General features: G+C 39.2%; 1 protein-coding gene across 1 annotated transcript in view; it reads right to left on the bottom strand.

The window, feature by feature from the left end:
- ATLIG4 (DNA ligase IV) overlaps positions 1-22,422 on the bottom strand; it is a 495,731-nt gene that overhangs the window by 154,567 nt on the left and 318,742 nt on the right. Inside the window, exons 12-14 of the mRNA XM_089428338.1 lie at positions 9,566-9,690; positions 9,375-9,409; positions 9,193-9,251 (exon numbers count right to left, since the gene is read on the bottom strand). Coding sequence (XP_089284464.1) covers positions 9,193-9,251; positions 9,375-9,409; positions 9,566-9,690 — 219 coding nt within the window. The remainder of the gene's footprint in view (positions 1-9,192; positions 9,252-9,374; positions 9,410-9,565; positions 9,691-22,422) is intronic.

Here is a 22,422-nt window from a genome sequence, read left to right as displayed (position 1 = left end):
CCCCGTTGTTTCTATTTTCCTCCTTAAACCTCTCCATTCCCCGTTTAAACCCTCTGAAACCCAGCAAAGCCCCCCTTTAGCCCCCAGTCCTTAATCGCGAAGCGCAAAACCTCCATAAGACCCTACCATATAACCTCGGCACTTTCATTCCTCATCGCAATCGACAAATCGCATGCACGAGTGTATAAGGCAACACCCCTTGACTTTCGCCAATGTGATATTAGGCGCCGGACCCGATATGACTCACTACTCCCGTGTATAAAGTTTCAAGTCCGGTTTGTGCCTCCAATAGTGTATTTGCTATATTGTGTAGTTTTCCCCGTGCATGTTCTTCGCCATCCATCCATTCAATCCAACGGTGATCGCTCCTCCCGTGCCCATAAGTTGCCCGCGCGTTAACCAGCGGGGAAAGTGGTTTTTTGGCTGTCCCATCTCCCCCGCGTCGCCCTCCTATTGTGATCACTCGACTATGTACATTTACCGCCCGACCCCAATAGCGGTGCGGGGAATACCACTTACCACACGTCTTTCCTGTCCCCGCGCATTATCTCCCGCACTACTCTTTCGCCTGATAGCCGTCGGATCTGTGCGCCCGTGATCCGACGGCTCACATTTGTCCGTTCTCATTTCCGCCCGATATCCCCTGCAAAACGATCTCCGTCATTCATCTGCTAGATCCAACGGCTGGTATTTGCCTCCCGCCTTATCGTCCGTGTCCCTTGACTGTTTTATGCTTCCGAAGGAAGAAGGTGGCCAGTTTTTCAGCTCTCAGCGTGATAAATCCTCAACAACTACATTTAACAACAAAGCATGGTTGAGAAGGGAAGAATCAGCCTCGAGTAGATCAGCGTATTTATCAGTTATGGAGTTCCATCCATACATGAATCCACCTGCAAAAGAAGGACTGCAGAACACCAGAGAATGTCAAATTCATGCGCAGACACAGTCAGAGTGCAGTTGAGACCCATGTTAGATAGTTAAAGTGGTTGGTGGTAAATTATGACCCCTCCACGCATAGAATAGCAGAGCATTTTGTAATGAAACTCTATATATACCCAGAAAACAGATGTAATCAAGGTTGATGGTTGTTGTGTTGATGTAAGGTTCAACTTCTGGAGACTGTAACAACTTTGAAACTTGCAGCGTCTAGTCTTCATTTTCAACTAATACAAGCTTCTTTTGTTGTTAGTTGCTCACTTTGCATTTCTACTCTGTACTAGGCTGTGCCTGTTATGCATTTTTCATGTGCTCTTGATGTTTAGCATTAGAGGGGCTGTCATCCCACCTCTGTGTTAGAATCTAGTATGTATCATTGAATGTGTTATGCAGGTTTCTGTTTACTTAGTGCCAGAGAGCTGTCATCTTGTCTGTGCATTAGGAAATAGATTTGCAGACCTCTTTACTGGTTGCAGCCAGCCATCACATGGTCTTGTGCATCTGCTGGTGTGGTCAGTATTCTCCATGTTCACTTAATCCTCAAACTGTGAGTAATTGGTGGTCTAAAGCCTTGTAGTCTGGGGGTGTTCACCCATGTCTGGAATTAAGCATAGTAGAAGTGGTTATCTGGCTTGAATATGCATCAATCCTTCTATTCATCCATCTCCAACATTTTGTTGAGTTTGTAATGTTCCCGAGCATCTCCGAGATACAACCTAAGAGAGTTTCATGGGGTGAAAACAGGGAGCAACTATGGCGTACAGGTTAAGTGGCATTGGTGGAACCTATGGCAGCGTTGCAAGGAAGTGGCTATAACCTACGAAGGTTGTTGGTTGGGTGTTGTTGCAGATGGTGGTCGGGTTTCGTGGTTCAAGCAGGGGAGAACCGACAAAAGCACAAAAGGTTGCGTACACTAAGGTGAATCGTGGGACCGAAGGCAGCAACGATTTGCTTCCAGTGGAGGGGTGGATGAAAGTCACTGGCATCGAAGGATAATGTGGCTGCAAGTGGGTACGAAGGCGATGATGGTTGCTATGGCGGGGCTTCAATGGTATTGACCGCGTGTTGTGGCGGGTTTTGCGCGGCTAGTGCAATGGAAACAGTGTAGCGGTGAGGATTTTGGTCGACTCTCGAAAGTCTAGGCCACAACTGTTGTTTTGCATGGAAGTGAGGATTTCAACCGACTCTCCGAAGTTTGGACGACAACTATATATATATATATAGAGATATATATATATATATATATATATATATATATATATACAAGGTCTTTTTAATATTTTTCTTTTATAAAAAAATTTAAACACTCTTTTTTTAATATAATATTGTTTTTTAAAAAAAAATTTGGACTTATATATATATATATACTTGACATTTTTTTCTCTTTTTCTATTTTCTTTATTTTATTTTATTTTTAAATAATAATTTTTCATAAATTCTTCTTCCTTTTTTTTCATTTTTTTTTATTTTTTTTTAATGGCCACAAGTCTAACAAAAAATTGGAGAACCTCCCAATATGTGTGGCTAAAAGCCTGATTTACAACAGCAACAAAGGGTTGATGGGCAAAGGTCGAGATCTGCCAACATAGCTCTAATACCAATGTAACGAACAATGTTCGTAAATGCAGTTGTTATAGCTCTGATACCCCTTGTTATAGATCTGACCCAGAAATATAAGAGAATACAAATAAACCCAATAAATAACAAGATCGAAATATAGATAGAAATGCTTCTTTATTGATCAAAACCTTTAAGGTAGGGCAACACCATACATTCACTTCTTAAGGAAGGAGAACACTCCACAAGCCATATGTCCATTCATACAATAATCCTTGACATCTCTCAATGGGGAGTCTCTAGCCTCTGTATAGGCCTCATACATACAATACCATGGGTCATTACCATGGTTCCCTCAATACCATCTATCTAATACCATGGGCTTATTACATTATTGCTAACTACTTGTGGTCCCTTACATTATACGGGCTAACCACCTTATTTATTACTATGGCCCATCCCATTGTTACATTATTCCCTTGGGTACCTCCCTTTGGATCCCATATTATCCCCCTTAGGTATACTACATTCCACCCCCCTTAACATGTTTCGTCCCCGAAACATGGGAAGAACACAAATAATAAGATCTACTCAAAAGAGTAGTCCACTGGTACCATGCACGTGCATCTAGCCATCCCAGAGAAAAGCGAGCTCTCGATCCAGCTAGTGCCTCACTCGCTTGAGATGGAGGTTGACCCTGGCAGCTCTTTTGTGTTGATGTGTAGTAGGTGGATCTTCGCTCCTCTCTATCTGTCATGCGGGGGTTGTTGTCCTTGTGGCTAATTTGTTGCCATCTTGTTGGTTGTTTTTTTGCGAGGTGATGTGGGTGGTGATATGCTGAAGTGTTAACCAACGGTGTCTTTTTCTTGAATTCACCACTTAATAGAGCCTGATTGGTAGTTGGTACCTGTTGTTGTTTCTTATCTTCCAATATTACTTCAACCATTGAGTCCTCATCCAATGTAACATTTTCTGCTTCAGCCTCCTTGGACTCTACCTGTTTTTCTGGTACCTGGTTTGACGGTTGTGTTTGGTTGTCAACCATCAATGGCTCATCATCTGATATGTCAATCCCTGGAACATGTTCTGCTTCAGCATCCTCGGACTCTACCTGTTTATTGATGGAAATATCTTGTAATGTAATTTTCCTCTTTTTATACTAGAGCTTCAGGAATTTCATCTGCACATTAATATTTATAGTACCCATCGATTCCATCCAAGGGTATCCCAAAACAACATCCTCATTAGCCATATCTGAAGTATAAAAGTCAAAATGAAATACATACTTGTCCATAGAAATCTTCAAATCTTTATAAACTTGCACCTGCTCATTATTAACCTGTGTGTGCTCCATGTGTTTTGTTGGCACTTGTAATTTTTTTGCCAAATTGACATCTATGAGATTTTGCTTGCAACTAGGATTTATGGACACAATGATCTTCTCCTTCTGAATGAATCCATGAACTTGCAATAAGGAGATACCAGTAAAAAATAACCCCTTACATGTCTCATTCTCCTGTTTTCTAGCATGAGACCATTTGTCTAAAAGGGCTCTTTCAAATTTTTCATCTAAAAGTTTGGACAACTGCTTGCTGGTATGTGAGTACAACCATTTGGTAGCCTCATCTTGGAAACCAAGCGATAATAAAACATTCCAATGTTTCCCTAATGTGAACTTTCAATTCTGTATGAATTCTTCAATAGTAGGGCTATCATATTTTCCTGTAAAAAACTTGGCTCTGATACTACTTGTTATAGCTCTGATACCACTTGTTATAGATATGACCCAGAAATATAAGAGAATACAAATAAACCCAATAAATAACAAGATTGAAATATAGATAGAAATGCTTCTTTATTGATCGAAACCCTTAAGGTAGGGCAACACCATACATTCACTCATTAAGGAAGGAGAACACTCCACAAGCCATATGGCCGTTCATACAATAATCCTTAACATCTCTCAATGGGGAGTCTCTAGCCTCTATATAGGCCTCACACATACAATACCATAGGTCATTACCATGGTTCCCTCAATATCATCTATCTAATACCATGGGCTTATTACATTATTGCTAACTACTTGTGGCCCCTTACATGATACGGGCTAACCACCTTATTTATTACTATGGCCCATCCCATTATTACATTATTCCCTTGGGTACCTCCCTTTGTACCTAATATTATCCCCCCTAGATATACTACAGCAGCAAAGTAATCTTCAAAATACTTCGAAGACAAAGACATCCATTGGAGGACAAGTAATTGTATATTGAATATTATATAAAATCGATGTGAGATGAGATGATTACAATGAGGTTAAGGACCTGCTTATATACTTAGGCAAGTACCTCTTCACAACAGTCATGTCCTTAACGACATGACTCTTCATTACTAACTATTTAATTAAACATTAATCATTATTATCATCATTTACATTATTTGTGTTATTTTTATATATATTCTATTCATAACACTATCCTTTCTCATCATTTATGTTCCATTTAGTTTCTTTTATCTAAGTATTATGTGGCCTAAATTGTGAATGAGTACATTTCCTTGAAGCATCTTGAAGCACTTCACATTTGGGATACTATGTTTACTGGTCAAACATCTTCGCATCACTACTTGCTCCGCTAAAATTAACCTCCAAGCATAAGCTTGTTTGATAGAATTACAGGACAAATCTTCCCTAGCTTCCATTCAACTTCCTTGATTTGAGTTTGGATGAAGGATTAAAATGTATGACCTCGTAGTTCTCTTGTGCGACTTAATACCCTTGTAGGAACAAAGGCATGAAGAACTAGGTGGGTATCATCAACAAAGGACCAATGTTGCGAAAATCGCGATCAAGATTAAATCAGCGAGGGTCTGAAATCGGAAAAAATCGTAGAAATCGAGATAAAATCAGTCAAAATTGGCCATATTAAAAAAAAAAATTAAAAATACAAAAATCAAGATTCTTTCCCAAAAAATGGGGATTAAATCGCAATTTTTTCAAAATGAAAAAATCACTGATTTAATCGGCCGATTTAATCGTTTCAGTGAAAAAATCGTGATTTTCGCAACACTGCAATGGACATGTGCCTCCTCGTCCTAGCCTTCTTGCAACTCACCTCTAGTACTTACCAAGTTAAAGGAGTCGAAGGGAAGAGATCACCCTAGAATAGGGATTAACTAAAATCAACAAATAACACATTTGGCACACAAGTACCACAACACATTTTGCAAGTCTCTTTTTGCATGCATTTGGAAGTTGGCATCCCATTGAATTATTAGAAATCCTTCTCAAATACATAGATTTAGAAAGAATTTACATCTTTTTCTTTACATGCAAGCATTTTGGATTTACTTTTGTACTTTATTCATGCTCATTTGATCAATGATTAAGGCTTTACATAACTGTTGTCTTTCAGCAATATTCTATTGTTAAGTACAAGTTATCTTTCTTTGCAAGCACTCGATTTGTTGAAGTGCTTTCCTTCCAAAATAGTGTCATCATTCTTGTGGTTTTGGTTTGATTCACTAACTTTTGTTTTGCAGCTCCCATTCCATCTCATATTGTTGTAGCTTGAAAAATATCTTCTATTATTGCAAGTACTTCATTTGTTTGAGCATATATTTCTTTCCTTGCAAGAGTTTATTTGGCACTAGTCTACTTACATTTCCTTGCAGGATTATTTATTCTTGAATTACATTGGTTTACTCACATCTTGATGTTAATGTTTACTTATACTTGTTAAATTGTTCATTTCATTGCTTCAAGTTACATATCTGAATTTGTTGAATGGTTGATGCTTTAACTTATTTACTAATTATCTCCTAGGCTTGTTAGTTTAACAAGTTCTCTTTAGAAACCATCCTTAGAGTCCACCCCACTTGGCTTTAGCTAAGAGAGAACCTAGACGGAGAGAGTTGGGATTAGGTGACAGCCCCTTCTCTAATCTCCACCAAGGCCACACCTATTGGGGTTGACAATTTTTCCCACATTAACTTAGGTGTGTAAGCGAGGCGAAAACATGGACCCAGATAAGAAAATGTGAAAAGGGCTTGTAATGAGCAGAGGGGAGTGAGATATATGGTATCGGGAAGTAGGACCACTCAACCAAGATCAAGGTTCCCCATGTACTATCGTTCCTAAAGCTAATAGCCAATAAAGGAGATCCCATGGGACTAGGATTCAGGATTGACTCCCCAGTTAAGGTTAGGGAATAAGAGGACAATCAAAACCCTTTTTTATCCAAGTCACCCAGTAATCCATACCCAATTGTACGCAAAAAAACAAGCAAAAACACTCAATTATGTAATTAAAAATCATACCTTTAGGTTGGAAGGCCCAGCTTCAAACAGACGATCATGACAGATGAGCGAGGGTACACAATGGTTGGCTCAAGTGGTGGAGAAAAGTAGCACATCAAAGCTATCAAGTCGCTGAGGGGTTGTTGGCTGCCCACTAAAGACAAATCTAGGGGAAAATTTCTCCTATGGGATCACTCACTAGTGGGAAACAGTTACCAACTTACCACTATTTATGAGCAACTCCCTCCAAATGCAGTGTTGTAAACTTAATGGCTTCAATCATTATCATAGGGTTGAGTTGAAGGTATGTGTCCATTTTTTGTACCCATTACCTAGCAGTGCAACTATATGATCCATCAAAAGAAGGAATGGATAACTTCCCCAAATTCCTTGGAAGTTCATAATTTTGGGGACCCCTATTGAATTCTCTAGGCTTGTTCTTGTATTTGATAGTGCAAAAATATTCCAACGACATAGCCACATGAAATTCATCCCCTAGCACCTGTCAAAAAACCCTTCACCTGGCCCTTGCTGCACTTGGCTTTCTGCTAGTTGTCTCTCAAAGAATTTTGCTTAGGCGATATTGTGCTTGATGTCTAATGATTGTTTTGAGTTGGAATATGGGTGTGGCTTCCCTCAGAGTGACTCCCATTATGGCCATTCGATCGCTCTGTTGGCATTGCCATTATGTTGGTTCCCCTAAATGCTTGCCATAGATTGAGTAATAACTTGCACCAACTCTTGCTGCCCTCTTGCCAAGTCATTTAAGGCATTCATAATGCTTCCAAGTTGTTCATTTTTGTCACCCATTTCTTCTTCTCCTTTTGATTCTGAATGAGGGAGGTCTTTTCCCTTTTTTTGTCTCCTATATGTGACGTATGGCCTATCTTCTGATTTCATCAAAGTAGCATATACTCATAGGCTGGCAGGAGAAACAGATTTGATACCATTGTAATATCCCTTGCCAAAAATATGCTAACTCAACTTGCCTAAACTTTTAAATTGCTCTTTCATGCATCTTAACTTTTTACAAACACTTTAAAGTTTATATGCAATCATTTATTCAAACACTTTGCATGCAATACAATGAAACATCTACAGTAAAGATATTTCTTCAAACATTTTGCCTACAATTAAGCATGAAACCCTTAATAGAATTCCCAAAACATAGCCAAATTTTTATTAAATTTGATCAAGAATTTACATGCAAAATACTAATTTATGGAACCTGGAAGCTGCTTCAGCAATAGCTCAATTTGGTTGTAAGAAATGGATGAAGAATACAGCTTCCCACAAAAGAATACGGCCTCCAAATGCAAATGGAACATCCCCAATATACTCAGCCGTCAATGAAGTCTACGGCTTCTCTAGCAAACTTGACTCGACAAGGAGAATGCAAACTCCTCAGAAAAACTGAGACTCCACAAATAGTTCACAGCTCCCAAGAGAAATCAGTCTTCCACAAAAATGCAATTCGACCTCTGCAATAAAATTTATCTGGCACAATACAATTTGGCTGTCAAAGGCAATTCAACTTCAACAAGGAAATTCAGCTTCTCCAAACAATTTTGACCTCTCTTAAGAGATTTGAACTTCATAAACATTTGCTTAGCTGCTCAATGGATTTGGCCCCCAAGAGGAATTCAGCCTCTTCAAATTAATTTGTCCTCCAAGGATCAAATTTACAGAACTGTTGTAAACAAATAAATCAATCCCTCCTCAAGTACCGCATTCTCTGGAAAAATCTAGACACTAAGCACTTATGAGGAATTCCTCCTCTTTGCTTGGCTAGGGTAGATATGTCTCCCCACCGAAAACAAACTTGATCACCTAGGGTGGATAGTTGCACCACTGAAACTAACCCTCACTAGGCTTTTCCCCATTTTTACACAAAGCTCCAAAAGCTCACCAAATACCAAATTAGAGAAATATTCACTGCATAATCCAAAAGCGAGCAATTATTTTCTTTTATAATTTTATCATTGCAATACCATAGGTCATCAAAATACCATGGATCAATACCATGGGTCATGGAATAACACCCCTTTTAATTTAATTACTCAACATCACCTTCGAAATGACATGAAATAATTAAAATTAATTGATCCCCTTCTTCCGACTAACCTACGAGAATCAGATAGGCTACTAAGTCGACCCCCTGTAGTCACGACTCATTAACCATAAAGGGGCATGACAGCACCAAACCGGTTCTGGCTTGGTTCCGATAACACTGGTTAGGAGACATTACATAAATTAAACCATCTTCAAAATAGGATACAATCTGTTTATCTTTAGCAAAATGTAATTGTTGGAGAAGAGTCACAAACTGATCCATATGTCATCTATATATTTCAATCTAAATAAAAATTATGCATTCAACCACTGCTGGGGAATGAGGACCTTGTTGGGTAACCACTGGAAGTCGAATTCTGTGCAAGACCCAGTAAAAACTGTGCCACCTGTAGGGTTATAATTTTCAACCATCAACACAGGCTAAAAGGAAATTTGTAAACTCAACTTCAAAGGAAAGAATTATTGAAAAAATAGAGAGAGAATAAACAAAAGCATCCAACTAACTGCACCTCTCCTCCACGGCGTCCAGATCCAAAATAACCACCTGGAACATAAAAGTTCAATACTCAACATCTTTCAAGAACACATCATAAAAAAATGTAAGTCTAGTGAGAAGCAACAGCTAATGAAGAAAAAAAATTACCATTTCTAGCATACAAGAAAAAGATGAACTAAAAAAGCATATTTATCTGGGAAGAACCTATGATGAGAACATCAAGATCAGATCCGGTGTTTATATAATCTGGTTTCAACTTGAGCCATTTTCCACTGCGGTCACTAGGTTCCCATTTTGAATCTAAATCCTTCAAAATTATGCCTTCATCTCTGCAAATCATTACAATACAAAATCACCAGAACTTTCATATTCTCTAATCTTTCTTCGGAAACGATAATGGAAAAATAAGCTTCACCAACCTGTGGCAGGCATCTTCAACTCACATTAACATGCAGCTTACGCCTAATAGTGACATATATAGTCTCAAAACGAAATAAAATTAATTAATGCTGGGCTATATATTTACATTTCAAAACGTCTTTTAATACTGAAACAGTTACTTTGAATGAATTATTTAATGTCTGGAATAACCAAAAGAACAAAAGAATCTATGCCCCTTGTGGGGTGTGTTCTGAAAAGTACGTATGTTTATCATACGCACAAAGCTTAGAGTTTTTAAGTTTTAGTGAATATAAGCATATCTGAATTTGGATAAATTAACATCGATTTACTCTCATGTATGGGCTATGGTTCCAGTGATCAAATCAGAATATTGAAACACAACTACTAGACAAATATAAAAGCATCAATATGGCAATTCTAAGATGCAATTAAATCTGAAAATTTCCACACAGCTATCCTTAATAGATGAGGAAGATATTGTTGCAAGCCTCAGTTGTTTCCTAAAAAACTCAACCAAATTGCAAGCCTTTCCAGCATGCAGAGTTCCCACCCAGGAAAAAATGCAAATTTCAAGAGTTTCCCAAAAAAGGCAATTCACCTATGGCTTTAAAAAAACCACATATGTGAAAGGGTTGTCTCCTATGTTGCACTGGCTTTGGGGACGAGGTAACAGCGGCAATGGAGGGACGTGTCCCCAGAACAGCTAGAGCGCACCCCCAAACTTTTCAGGGGATGGCAATTTTGTGTGTGCGTGTGTATAAATGTTATCGGCAACTAATCGCCAGGGCTCCAAAATTTAAATTATCGGCAATATTGGGGAAGTTATTGAAAATTATCAGGAAACTTTGAAAAAAACAAAAATAATCACTTTTCTCTAAATTTTTTAACTTCTAAAACAGCATCAACATCAAACTAACACATTGCTACATAAATAAGAAAATAAAATCAATATATACAATGTATAAGATGCCAAGTGCTACATCAGACATCGATATTGAAACATGATATTTGACCCAAGTCATAAGATTTAATAGAATGATACAAAATGATATCAAAACAAAAATAAACATATCTCATGAGATGAATCATGGCAATAAAAACAACAAATTTCCCCTTCCTTGGTTGATGGGAAAATGGTCACAACATCCTCAACTAGACCAAATGATTGGTCGACCAAAAAATACTTAAAATATTCAAATTTTGAAAAAAAACATATAATTCATGTGCATCCAAATTATTATACACGAATATGCAAAATTTCTTATGTATATAGCAAGAGTCCATATAACCAAAATATCAAGTGCAAGCCATCTCTGAATCAAAAAAGATCAATAAAGAGGCTCTAAATGGCCTTTGAAATCCAAAGAAAATCATGCTACAACAAATAGCTACATAACATCAAAATCATTGCCTATATTGGGATCCTCCTCATCAAGATCACCCTCTGAGCATTAAAATAAGATAGAAAAAGCTTAACATCCTAATCAATGATTTTGCTTGAGTGAAGTGTACATTTTTACTAGGGTCATGAATAATTGAGTGAAGTGTATATTTTTACTACAGTCATGAAGGAGGAGCTCAACAGTCAATGCCACCAACATCGAGGTGCATAGAGGGCTTGGTGATCTTGATTGAATGTTAGTTCCCTACCTGTGTACATCACAGAATGTAGTAGAAACATTCCAATCCCGCCAATCTTGAAACCATAAAAACTATTACGTATGTTGGATTTTGAATGGGATCTAAAATTCTACTTTCTCCATATGAATTCCAATGAGGTCAAAACGACTCTCAAACATCCTGAGTCAATTCATGGCAATGTTAAAAATTTAAGTAATCACTTTTACTTTAGGTATTTATATTAACATTAACTACTAGGTTATCTATCTCATGTGATGAATAATGGGAAATCAATACAAAATATTTCTCCTTGTTTGCTTGATGGAAATAGCCAAAGTATCCTCACAACTCAATCCCCTAACTCACTTTTTAAAAATTAGGGTCAAAAGAAAAAAAGGTTGTTAATAAATTGAAATTGATAGAGCAAGGCGATAATTTCTAAGATTGTTGATATTATCAAAATAATTACGAGTTTCCAAAATGGGTACGGGTACAAAATGTGACCCCCCCAAATTTTGGAAACAGTGAAACACGAGACATATATATATTAGGACATTTAAGAAATATTATGTGCAATCATACATACATGATACATTATAATTTATTACATTTAAAGTCTAAACATTATGATTAAATTTACATCACATGTACTCCTGAATGATCACATAATGAAAATAGCAATATCGAAATATCCAAAAGCAACCATTATTATATATCCAAATCTCAAAATCGGCCTTTATTACATATATTAGGCTGCAAGTACAATAAAGACTATGAGGTTGCAAGTACTATAAAGACAAAAGACTAATTTTCATCATCATAATCCTCATCAAAAATAGAAGCAGAAGCATGCTCAACAGTGGATGGTGGTGCTAAAGAAGATGATTGGCCAATTCCACTTCTAGGCTCCTAGACCTCAATATTCAGGGCAGCAAGAGAGAGCTCCAAATCAGGACTTTCTGGATCCACATCCCATTCTTTAGAAGGACCACTGCTATATTTTGGACCCCTACGAGATGCAAGGTGAAGGTTGGAGTGCACATAAACAAGATCCTCTGCCTTCTGTGAGCCCAACCTGTTGCGCTTCACAGAATGAATAAAACCATAGGTGCTCCAATTCCTTTCTGTTGATGAAGAGCTTGCCACTTGTGAAAGAACACGAATGGCAAGGTTTTGCAAATGTACACCATTTGCTCCATGACAAATCCACCACCTAATTGGATTCATGGTGCTTCTCTCCTCCAAAGCTGATATATCTGAATAATCATCTAATCCTGCAGCAAAACTGGCAAATTCTTCCTTCACCTTCCTGTGTAGATGAGATGGAAACATTCTCATAAGGACTTTTCTCACCCCATTAGCCACCTCTCTATCCTTATGGGGTGCCTTCCTCTTCCCATTGCTTTGAGCAATAAGCTCCACATCATCAAATTTGGGGTTCAAGGCATGTGCTAAAGTGTGCAACGGAGTGTTGAAATTGTTCCACCTATCAACAATGATTTTCTTGACTAAATCAGCAAAATGATCATCAACAAAGAAAAGTTGTGGAGACTCTTGTGAAATGATTTCCATAGTTTTCTCAACCATGGAATCCATGACATCATATACCTCTCCTAAGAAAGGTTGGTCAGTGTTAGCATTCCAATGAAGCTCAAATGCAGGGGCTGTGAACTTTAGCAAGAAATCTATCTTGCGACACCAGTCCTCATCAAGGCACAATCTACGCACCATATATCCCTGCTCTGAATCTACTTGTCTCCACTCAACCCAAAGTTGACTCACCACCATAGAAACTAATGCTTGCCTAACCTCAACAAGGCAACACAACATTAGGAAGTTTGAGGCATATCTTCTCTCAACAACTTTTAACAGTTCCAATTTCGAGTACTCTCGAAATATTGCATGAGATTGGTGGTGATTGGTGATGAATTTAACAATTTCCCTTGCTTCCCCTATGATTTCCTTTATCCATGGAACTTTATTTGTGATCTCCTCTAAGATCATAATCAGATTATGGACAATGCAAGGTGTCCAAAAGATGTTGTCATACCTCACCTCAATAATTAAACCTGCATCTTTGCAAACTAGTGCATTATCCGTGATAACTTGCACCACCTTGTTAGGTCCTATTTCTTCAACAGAGTTTATAATAACATCAGCAATGAACTGTGCATCTTTTACCTCTCCTGAGCATTCTTCTGCCTTTAAAAACATTGTTCCTTTGGGTGAAGTGGCAATGATATTTATCATGGTCTACGCCCTGTATCTGTCCATCCCTCTAAGACTATGGTAACCCCAAAGCTACTCCAGGAAGAACGAATTGGTGATAAGATACCCTCCACAAGCTCCTTCTCATTTTTGAGACGCTGAGTTCTAACTTTCTCATAGTTGAGCCCCTTGTACCCTTGAGGAGGTTTGTTAATTTCCCTTATCATATGTTGCTAGCAAGGAGAGCAAACAACATTGAATAGGATACCACATGCATAGATGCACCTGGCCACTCTGTAATCAGTTTCTTCTCTCACTTGCACATTCACCAATTTAGCAATTTTTCTATCTTGAACTAAAGCAGATGCCCCTCTATTATTTTTGGATGGTGGTTGTTCATGTTGTTGAGTGGCTCTTGTCTTCCTTGCTTCAACTACAATCCTTGGCTCAATGTTTGGTGGAGATTAAAGAGTGAATAAGCTCTTCATGCCTTCGTTTAATTCCATTTGCCTCATCTTGCTCACTTTGATATGCCCTCCTCGCAAATGCGTCTGTTGTTTTTGTGCAAACTGCAATCCCCTGTCCTCCTCCATGCAAAAGATGTGCCTCCACTCTTGGGTAGGAGCCCTTGAATGAATTACTGCAAATATTACATCACCATTCCCACGAATCACCAACTCCACATTTTTTAAGCTTCTGAACATGCCTCCAAAGAGGATAATATTCAGCCCTCGTCTTGGACTTGGGGCTTGAACTTTCACCTTGGTTGGAAGTCACTGCTGCAAAAAAAAACAAATTTAAAAAAAAAAATTGTAAAGAAAAAAACGCTTTTCATATATTTGGAAGATTAAACCCTTGAAAAATAAAAGAAATAGTGGGAAAAAACTAAGAAAATGAATGCTTTTTACCCAAATTAAATTTTTGTAGCTGAAGCTACCCCAAAATCCCAGAAAAGACAAGAAAAATGGTTGTAACTAAGCCAAAAACCATGAATGTAGTAGCTGGAAACTCCGCACTCCAAATTTGCTTGTGAAATCTATTTCTCTTGTTGCTGAAATCTCCTTTGCTCATTGATGAAAACACCGTAGCTGAAACCACTGCTCTCTTCCTCTTTTCTCCTTGCTAAAATCGTTCTTCTCCAAGTGAAACGACTTGCTCAATTTGTGTGATGAGGGAATGAGGCAAGAGACCTTTTATAACTTGTCAGAGCCATCTAGAAGCATCCAAAAGATATTTTGGTCGCCCAACAAAATAATAAAAACCAAAAAGACGGAAAAATCACAACTTAAAGGTGGAAACGCAATCCTACGACCTGGAAATGCATTTCAAGTCATACTGGGCCATGTTTCCCCCACGTGAAACGTGCCAGTACGGCCTAAAACACGTTTCCAGGCCGTACCAAATGCTTTTCCACATTTCAATTTCATTTCAGCCCAAAAACACCCTTGGGACCAGTGTTTCCTGCAACATAGTATATATATATATATATATATATATATATATATATATTCCCATAATTCAATATTATCATTTGCAGTGGTTTCATGCTTGTAAGCATAGTAGCCATATTCTATGGTATTGTGCACAACCCTTCCACTCACCAATTGAAATCTCAAACAATTTTAAAAAGGGTTGAGAATTCCATTATTGGCTAGTAGACATGAGCTTTAGCTTTAGTAAACTTAACAGTAACTACTTTCAATTTGTTATAAGGTCCATGAAGAATCTATAGCAGTTTTTTAACCTCAAATTTCTTGTTCATGTTGACTGTGTTAAACATAAAACTTGAAAGGCATTCCCTTCTCAATAGGTTATGCAAACTTTTATAGTTGTGTTGAAAATCATTATAAAATATTTTGGTTTTTTGAAGAGATATTAAAATTCATATTTTAGATTAAGAAGCGGATTGAATAATGGGAGAGGGGAGATAAATATCAACCTTTGATTTTGAGGGATTCTTGGAGCTCTGCAACCCTAATGACCTTGCGGCCATGAGGTAGGCGGCGCAGAACACCTCGAAAAACTAGCGGACAAGCACAGACAGAAGCGAACAGGCGGTTCAGAAATGACAGAGGAGACCCCTCCTACAGGGATGTGACAGCAGGAGAAGGAACTAGTAACAACAAAGCGGAGGCTGCACAAAGGACACATCGGCACCAGTCCTGGGAGCACGCTGGCGAGCAGGAAGAAAAGGAAGATGTCTGCCCTGCGCAGTGGAGAAACTGAGGTTTGTCATTCCGATGAACAAACTGGAAAGGTACAGAAGTTATATGAAGGATCATGCCTTGATCTGCAAGTTCATCGGAGTCTGGCCCTTAGAAAAAGAACTGACAAGATGGATCCAGCAGAAATGGCAGCCCACGGTATTTTTATGGTGATCTTCTCAAACCTGCAAGACAAAGAGAAAGTTTTTGAAAACGAACCATATTTCCATAACAATGCAGGTTTATTTATGAGGTATTGGGAGGAATGCTATAACCCGGACCAAGAAAAATTCCTAGCAGCATCGGTGTGGGTTAGATTGTTTAGACTACCTATATTTCCATAACAATGCAGGTTTATTTATGAGGTATTGGGAGGAATGCTATAACCCGGACCAAGAAAAATTCCTAGCAACATCGGTATGGGTTAGACTGTTTAGACTACCTATGGATTTCTGGGACCTAGAGATTCTTGAAGGAATAGAGAACACCATAGGCAGTTTCGTAAAGATAGCGGAATCAACTAAAAGAGAGAGATATACCTCGTATGCAAGAATATGTGTATACACGAACATTGCAAACCCTATACCAGGTGCAGTCGAACTAGAGTACCATGAGGAGGTCTGGCAACAGGCTTTGGACTACGAACATATACCATTTAGATGTAGAAAATGCCATGAATATGGACAACTTTTTAAGGAATGCCCCTTAAATGCAGAGGAAGAGGAGAGAAAGACCAAGCAACAGAGGAAAACCACTGAAGACGATGAGGGGTTTCAAGAAGTAAAACTCAAGAAACGACCCACTAAAGAATTCCAGCAGAAAGGCAGGAAAGAACAGCCAACCACAAGTCAAGAGACAAATAGGTACGAAATACTGCAAACAGAAGAAGGGGAGGAAGAAACCCGAAAGATGGACTACCAAGAAGGGACAGATCAGGAAGGCGGGGGAAAAAGCAGGATACCAACAACAATAAGCAAAAAGCTCAAGAAGAACAAGAAGAAAAGGGGAACCAAGAAAAGTAAGTACACCAGGAGTATGAAGTAATGGAAGTAGACATAAATAAAGGGGATGACCCAACCACAGAAGAGGAAATTTTAAAAAATTTATTAGATAAGTGGAAGAATCTGGACGAACGGTTTATCCCAGAGGAAGATAAAAAACTATACAAAGACATCTTCCAAAAATACAAAGAAAAGCAAGAGAGTGGAAAAACAAGGATGAATGAACAACTTGGAACACAATAGGATAATAGCCAGGAACATCAACATAAATGGAAAGGGTGGAAAAAAGAGGACGGAAGAACCTGCAAGAATCCATTCAAATAATGGGTGAAATGTTAGTTAACACAGGAAGAGTAGTGCCGCTCTCAGCAGTCTTCCACCAAACAACTCAATAGTCTCAATGATTATTACATCTTGGAATATAAGAGGACTTAACAGCAAGGGTAAGCAAAGATATTTGGCTGAGAGGATCAAAAAATAAAAACCTTAGATCATGCTGCTTCAAGAAACAAAAATAACGGGAGTAAAAATGGAGGAAATTCTAAAAAAAATCAAGCCTTATTATGAAAGTATGACACTCGATGCAAAAGGGAGTGCAAGGGGTATAGCAATACTGTGGAACCCAGCAGAATTAATGGCTGACCTATGGATAGGAATGCGAAGGATTCTATCAGGAAGATTCAGAATGGTAGGACATAAAGATTGGTTCCTGGTATCAGTGGTCTATGGGCCTCATATACCGCTTGAGAGAGAGGCCTTTCTAACATAGCTGCGTCGAATGGGCAACCTACACACAGAAAAACTATGGGTGATAACAGGAGATTTTAATATGATAACAACCACAACGGAAAAGAAAGGAGGACTGCAATGAGAGGATGCAGATATGGAGAGATTTAGGGAAACCCAGACAACCCTCCAATTGATTGATATCAATACTATCAATGGAAAATACACTTGGAATAATAGAAGAGGTGGTATAGCAGGCAGATAGCCTCCAAATTAGACAGGTTCTTAGCCACAGAACACTTCCTAGGGAAAGATATATTCTACGAAGCAACGATCTTACCATGCCAAGGATCGGATCACTCGCCAATAAAACTTGAAATTACCATGAACAATCAAAACCAGCGCAAACCCTTCAAGTTTAAAGCGTCTTGGCTAAGAGATCCAACACTCGTTGACAAGCTGGAAACGTGGTGGCAGAATAGTGAAGGAGAAATACAAGGCAAGAATAATATTCATAAACTCCAATTAAGACTCAAGGAGCTGAAAAGAAAAATTAAGACTTGGAACAAGGAAGAATTCGGCAACATCCATAACAGCAATGAAAAGGATACAACAAAAAATCATAGAAGAAGGAAGAACCGAGGAGAGTGCGAAGGAAGAAGGGGAGGTGCTAATCAGACTGGAGGAAAGGAGAAAGCAAGAGGAAATCCTGTGGCGCCAAAAGTCAAGAGTTCAATGGCTAAAAGAGGGAGAACGCAATACAAAATTCTTCCATCAAGCAATGCTGCAACACAGGCAGCAGAACCGAATTTTCTCCCTCAAAAATAAACAAGGTAACAAGGTAATGCAGAAAGAGGAAATGTAAAATCTCTTAATCCAACATTTCAAGGGCATACTGACAGAGCCGCAAAGCAACAGAAAAGAGGAGATAGCAAAGATAAAACAATACATCCCAAAAAAGGTAAGTAGGGACCAAAACCTAGCGCTTCTACAGGTAATTACAGAAAAGGAGGTTGAGGAAGTAATCAAGACAATGGCTAAAAATAAAGCCCCTGGCCCGGATGGCTTTACAGCAGAATTCTTTCAAGCAACATGGCGGTTCATGAAAAAAGATATTGTTAATGCAGTAGAAGAATCAAGAAGCCATAAAAGAATGCACCCAGCATGGAATGCTACCTTTCTGGCCTTAATACCAAAAGTAGATCAAGCTGAAGAACCCCATAGCTTCAGACCTATAGCTCTTTGCAATGTAATCTATAAAATTATGGCCACTATAATGGTAAAAAGATTACAACCCCTACTCCCGGAATTGATAGAAAAAGAACAAACAGGGTTTGTGAAAGGCAGACAAATTGTGGATGGGATTGTAGTTGCGCAAGAGGTGATCCACTCCCTAAAGAAAACCGGAAATAAAGGAATGATGATCAAACTTGACTTAGCGAAGGCATATGATAAACTCAGCTGGCAATATCTACAAGAAATCCTTCAAGCCTACGGCATTGATGATAGATGGATAGCATGGATAATGTCCATGATATCCACACCTAGTATGTCAATCTTGCTTAGTGGGACCCCTACTAACACCTTTAAGCCTACCTATGGCCTAACACAGGGAGACCCTCTCTCTCACCGTTCCTGTTCATCATAGCAGCGGATGGTTTAGGTCACTTAATCAAAGCCAGAGTAAGCAGAGGAGAATTCAAAGGGCTAAGATTATGGGGGGAAGACCTAACTATCACACATCAACAATTTGTGGACAATGTGATGATGTACAGCCAAGCAAACCTAAAGGAAGCAAAAAAAAATAGGGGAGACCTTAACAAAATTCACAAAAGCTTCAGGAACAGAGGTGAATAAAGAGAAAACCCAAATCTTCTTTTTCAACATGCCAAGAGTGAGCCAAGCCTTCCTTGGCAAGAACATTGGGCTTCCAAATTAGGCAATTCCCAACAAAATACTTAGGAGTACAACTGAGTGATCAGTAGTACAGAGTAGCAAATTGGCATGGTTTGATAAGGAAAATTTCAAAAAAGAATGGACAATTGGACGCTTAGAACGCTCAATACACCGAGCCGTCTCATACTCCTGAAATCAGTCCTCCAAGCTATGCCAATCTATCAGATGGCAAGTCAAGCAATCCCTAAGACCATATGTCAAAAAATGGTGCAAATCTTTAAAAAATTTCTATGGCAAGGGGCAAACAAATCAAAAAAATGGGCATTACTTTCATGGACATGGTTAAGCAGGTTGGTATTAGAGGGAGGTCTGGGACTCAGAGACCCTTATATTTTAAACCAAGTCATGGGGGCAAAATTATGGTGGAGATGGATTCAAGGAGGGACTGACCTATGGAAAATGTTGTGGGAACAAAAATATGAGATAGCACGGACACTGGACAGTAAACTCCGAACCTTGATAAAAAAGAAAGGCTCAGTGATTTGAAACCTTGCCAATATGATAGAGCCCTAATAAGAGACAACAGCTTCTGGGAAACTCATGAGGGAGACAAAGCAGATTTTTGGCAAGAAGGGTGGCAACAAAGAGGTACCCTGAGTCAAGAACCCAGTTACACGAAATACAACAGTACACAACCCAAGTAGTGGAAGACGCAGTAAGAAACTATTGGGTAGGGGACCAAGACAGTTATTAGCGAAAATGGAAGATGAAGAATGACTGGCCTGAAGCCCCAGAAACTGATCAATGGACTACCTATCACAAAGAATTGGCAACCAGGAAAATAGCTATTAAAGAAGGACCAGATATAATAAGATGGGGAAAACGCATCAAAGGCATGTTCACAATATCAAAAGGCTACCATATGAAAACAAGAGGAGCTGGAAATGCAGACACAAAAAAAGGGAAAAGAATCTGGCAGCTAAAAACCTAGCCAAAAGTGGTGTTCTTTACCTGGACAGTGCTACATGGGAAAGCCTTGACTTGGGATCAACTAAGACGGAAAGGGACGCACAGGCCCTCGCATTATGCGCTATGCCAAAAGTAAGAAGAAACCATGGAGCATGTCGCAAACTCCTGTAATGTAAGAACATCCTCTGGCAAAATCACCAACAAATTTTTGGGATTACAGAAAGAAAGTTAGAGAGCATTAAAACAACAATAGAGCCGTGGAGCAACTAGTCGTACTGCGACATAATCCTCAACCACGCTTGGAACCTGTCAATTGGGTTCTTCCTGTGGAACCTCTGGAAAGCCCGAAACAGGATAATATTCAGAATAGAAAAAAATGACATAGGGGAAATCTAGAACCAAATTATGAGAAACATAAGGGAAACAATCACTCTGGGAAACTGGACAGAGGAGGACTGGAAGACGGAAGGTACGGAAACCAGCATTATGAACCGACTGGAAATTAAAGTCAAAAACTCAAGTAGCATAAGGAAGGTACAAGATGTAGAAAAGGTAAGGGCAGAAGAAAGTTACAAGAATCCCCCCAAGGATTCGTAAAACTAAACTTTGACGAGGCAGCCAAAAGCAACCTAGGGGAGGCAGGTATTGGAAGGATATTCAGAGATGAGGAAGGAAAGATCATAAGGGCATATGCAATGGACTGCGGCATTACCACAAACAATGAAGCAGAATATCACGCACTAAACAGGGGACTGGAGATAGCGATACGAGAAGGGTACCAAAGATTGCAGATAGAAGGGGATTCCATGCTGGTCATAGACACCATAAAACAACTACAGCAAGGAGTACCCGCGGAAAAACTAAGCAAAAGTTGGAGGACAGCGTGGGTAATAACAGATGTGGAAAAGCAACTTCAGCGACTGGCATATACTATCTCGTCCCATGTGAAAAGGAAAGGAAATGCCCTGGCAGACCTCCTCGCGAACTGGGGATGCCGAAACAGAGAGCAACAGTTAGACGCGGGAGAAGCAGAGCTTAGCCAGAATGAGGAAATGAACCAAATGAAACAGGCAGTCGAGGCAGATCAGCAACAACAAGAGAACTCGGGTGACGTAGATGAGAGGGTAGAAGGACGAAGGCAGGTGCAGGCAGACCAGCACAGATCATCCATGGAACAGCACAAGACGGAAGAAAGGACAAAGAGGACATGGATGACGAAAGAGGAAAGAGAAAGGACTAGCCCGAGAAGCGTGGGGGCAGAAATGGAAAGAGGTGGGCGAAGGGAGAACAGGACAGCAGGACCAAGAAGGGCCATCAAAGGAAAGCCAGATGGCAATGCGGAGTTAGCAAATGGACAGCAAGAGAAGTCGGGAGAAGATAAACATTAATGAAGCACAGAGGACAAGACATTTGGGCAACATCCTAAGGAAAGTGGACCGGAAAGCGAGCCACGGATGGATGGAAATGGAGATAGCTAGAGGTAAGGTTAAGACAGAGGAATGTTAAAAGAATAAAGTATGAGGGAAACCATGCATTTTGCATGTGGACGTGGAAGAAGGAAGGTGGCGAGCGAGAATGTATCGACGGCCATCGATAATTGCAGAAGATAGAACAGCGCAACCAGGTTAATGGGTATGTTAAATTTCCTCCCCCTCACTTGGAAAAAAGTTTTTGCATGAAGCATAATGTAGGCATGCAGTTAGATAGGGATAATCTGCATCACCTCAGAATTTACAGAGTTAAGGTAGTTTGGGACAGGGGAGAACCCAACAGTAATAGAAGTCAACACTTTGACTTATCTAAATAATAGCATAGATCATCTCTAAGAAGATGATACATGAGGTAGCTAAACTCAATTTAAGACATGCTGCTTCAACTAATTCTCCAAGGTGACTCCATCACCCATCATAATGTTGCACCTCGTCATCATCATGCTGCACCCATCATCATTATGCTGGACCTCATTACCATGTTGCACACATCATACTGTTGCACCTTCCGATACTGCAACATCTTGTTGTACTTTATCATCTTG

This window comes from Pinus tabuliformis, chromosome 4_2 (assembly GCF_031772625.1).
Source record: "Pinus tabuliformis cultivar Carrire ecotype Pingquan chromosome 4_2, CPIR1, whole genome shotgun sequence".
NCBI lineage: Eukaryota > Viridiplantae > Streptophyta > Pinopsida > Pinales > Pinaceae > Pinus > Pinus tabuliformis.
This window is presented reverse-complemented; position numbering and strand designations above follow the sequence as displayed.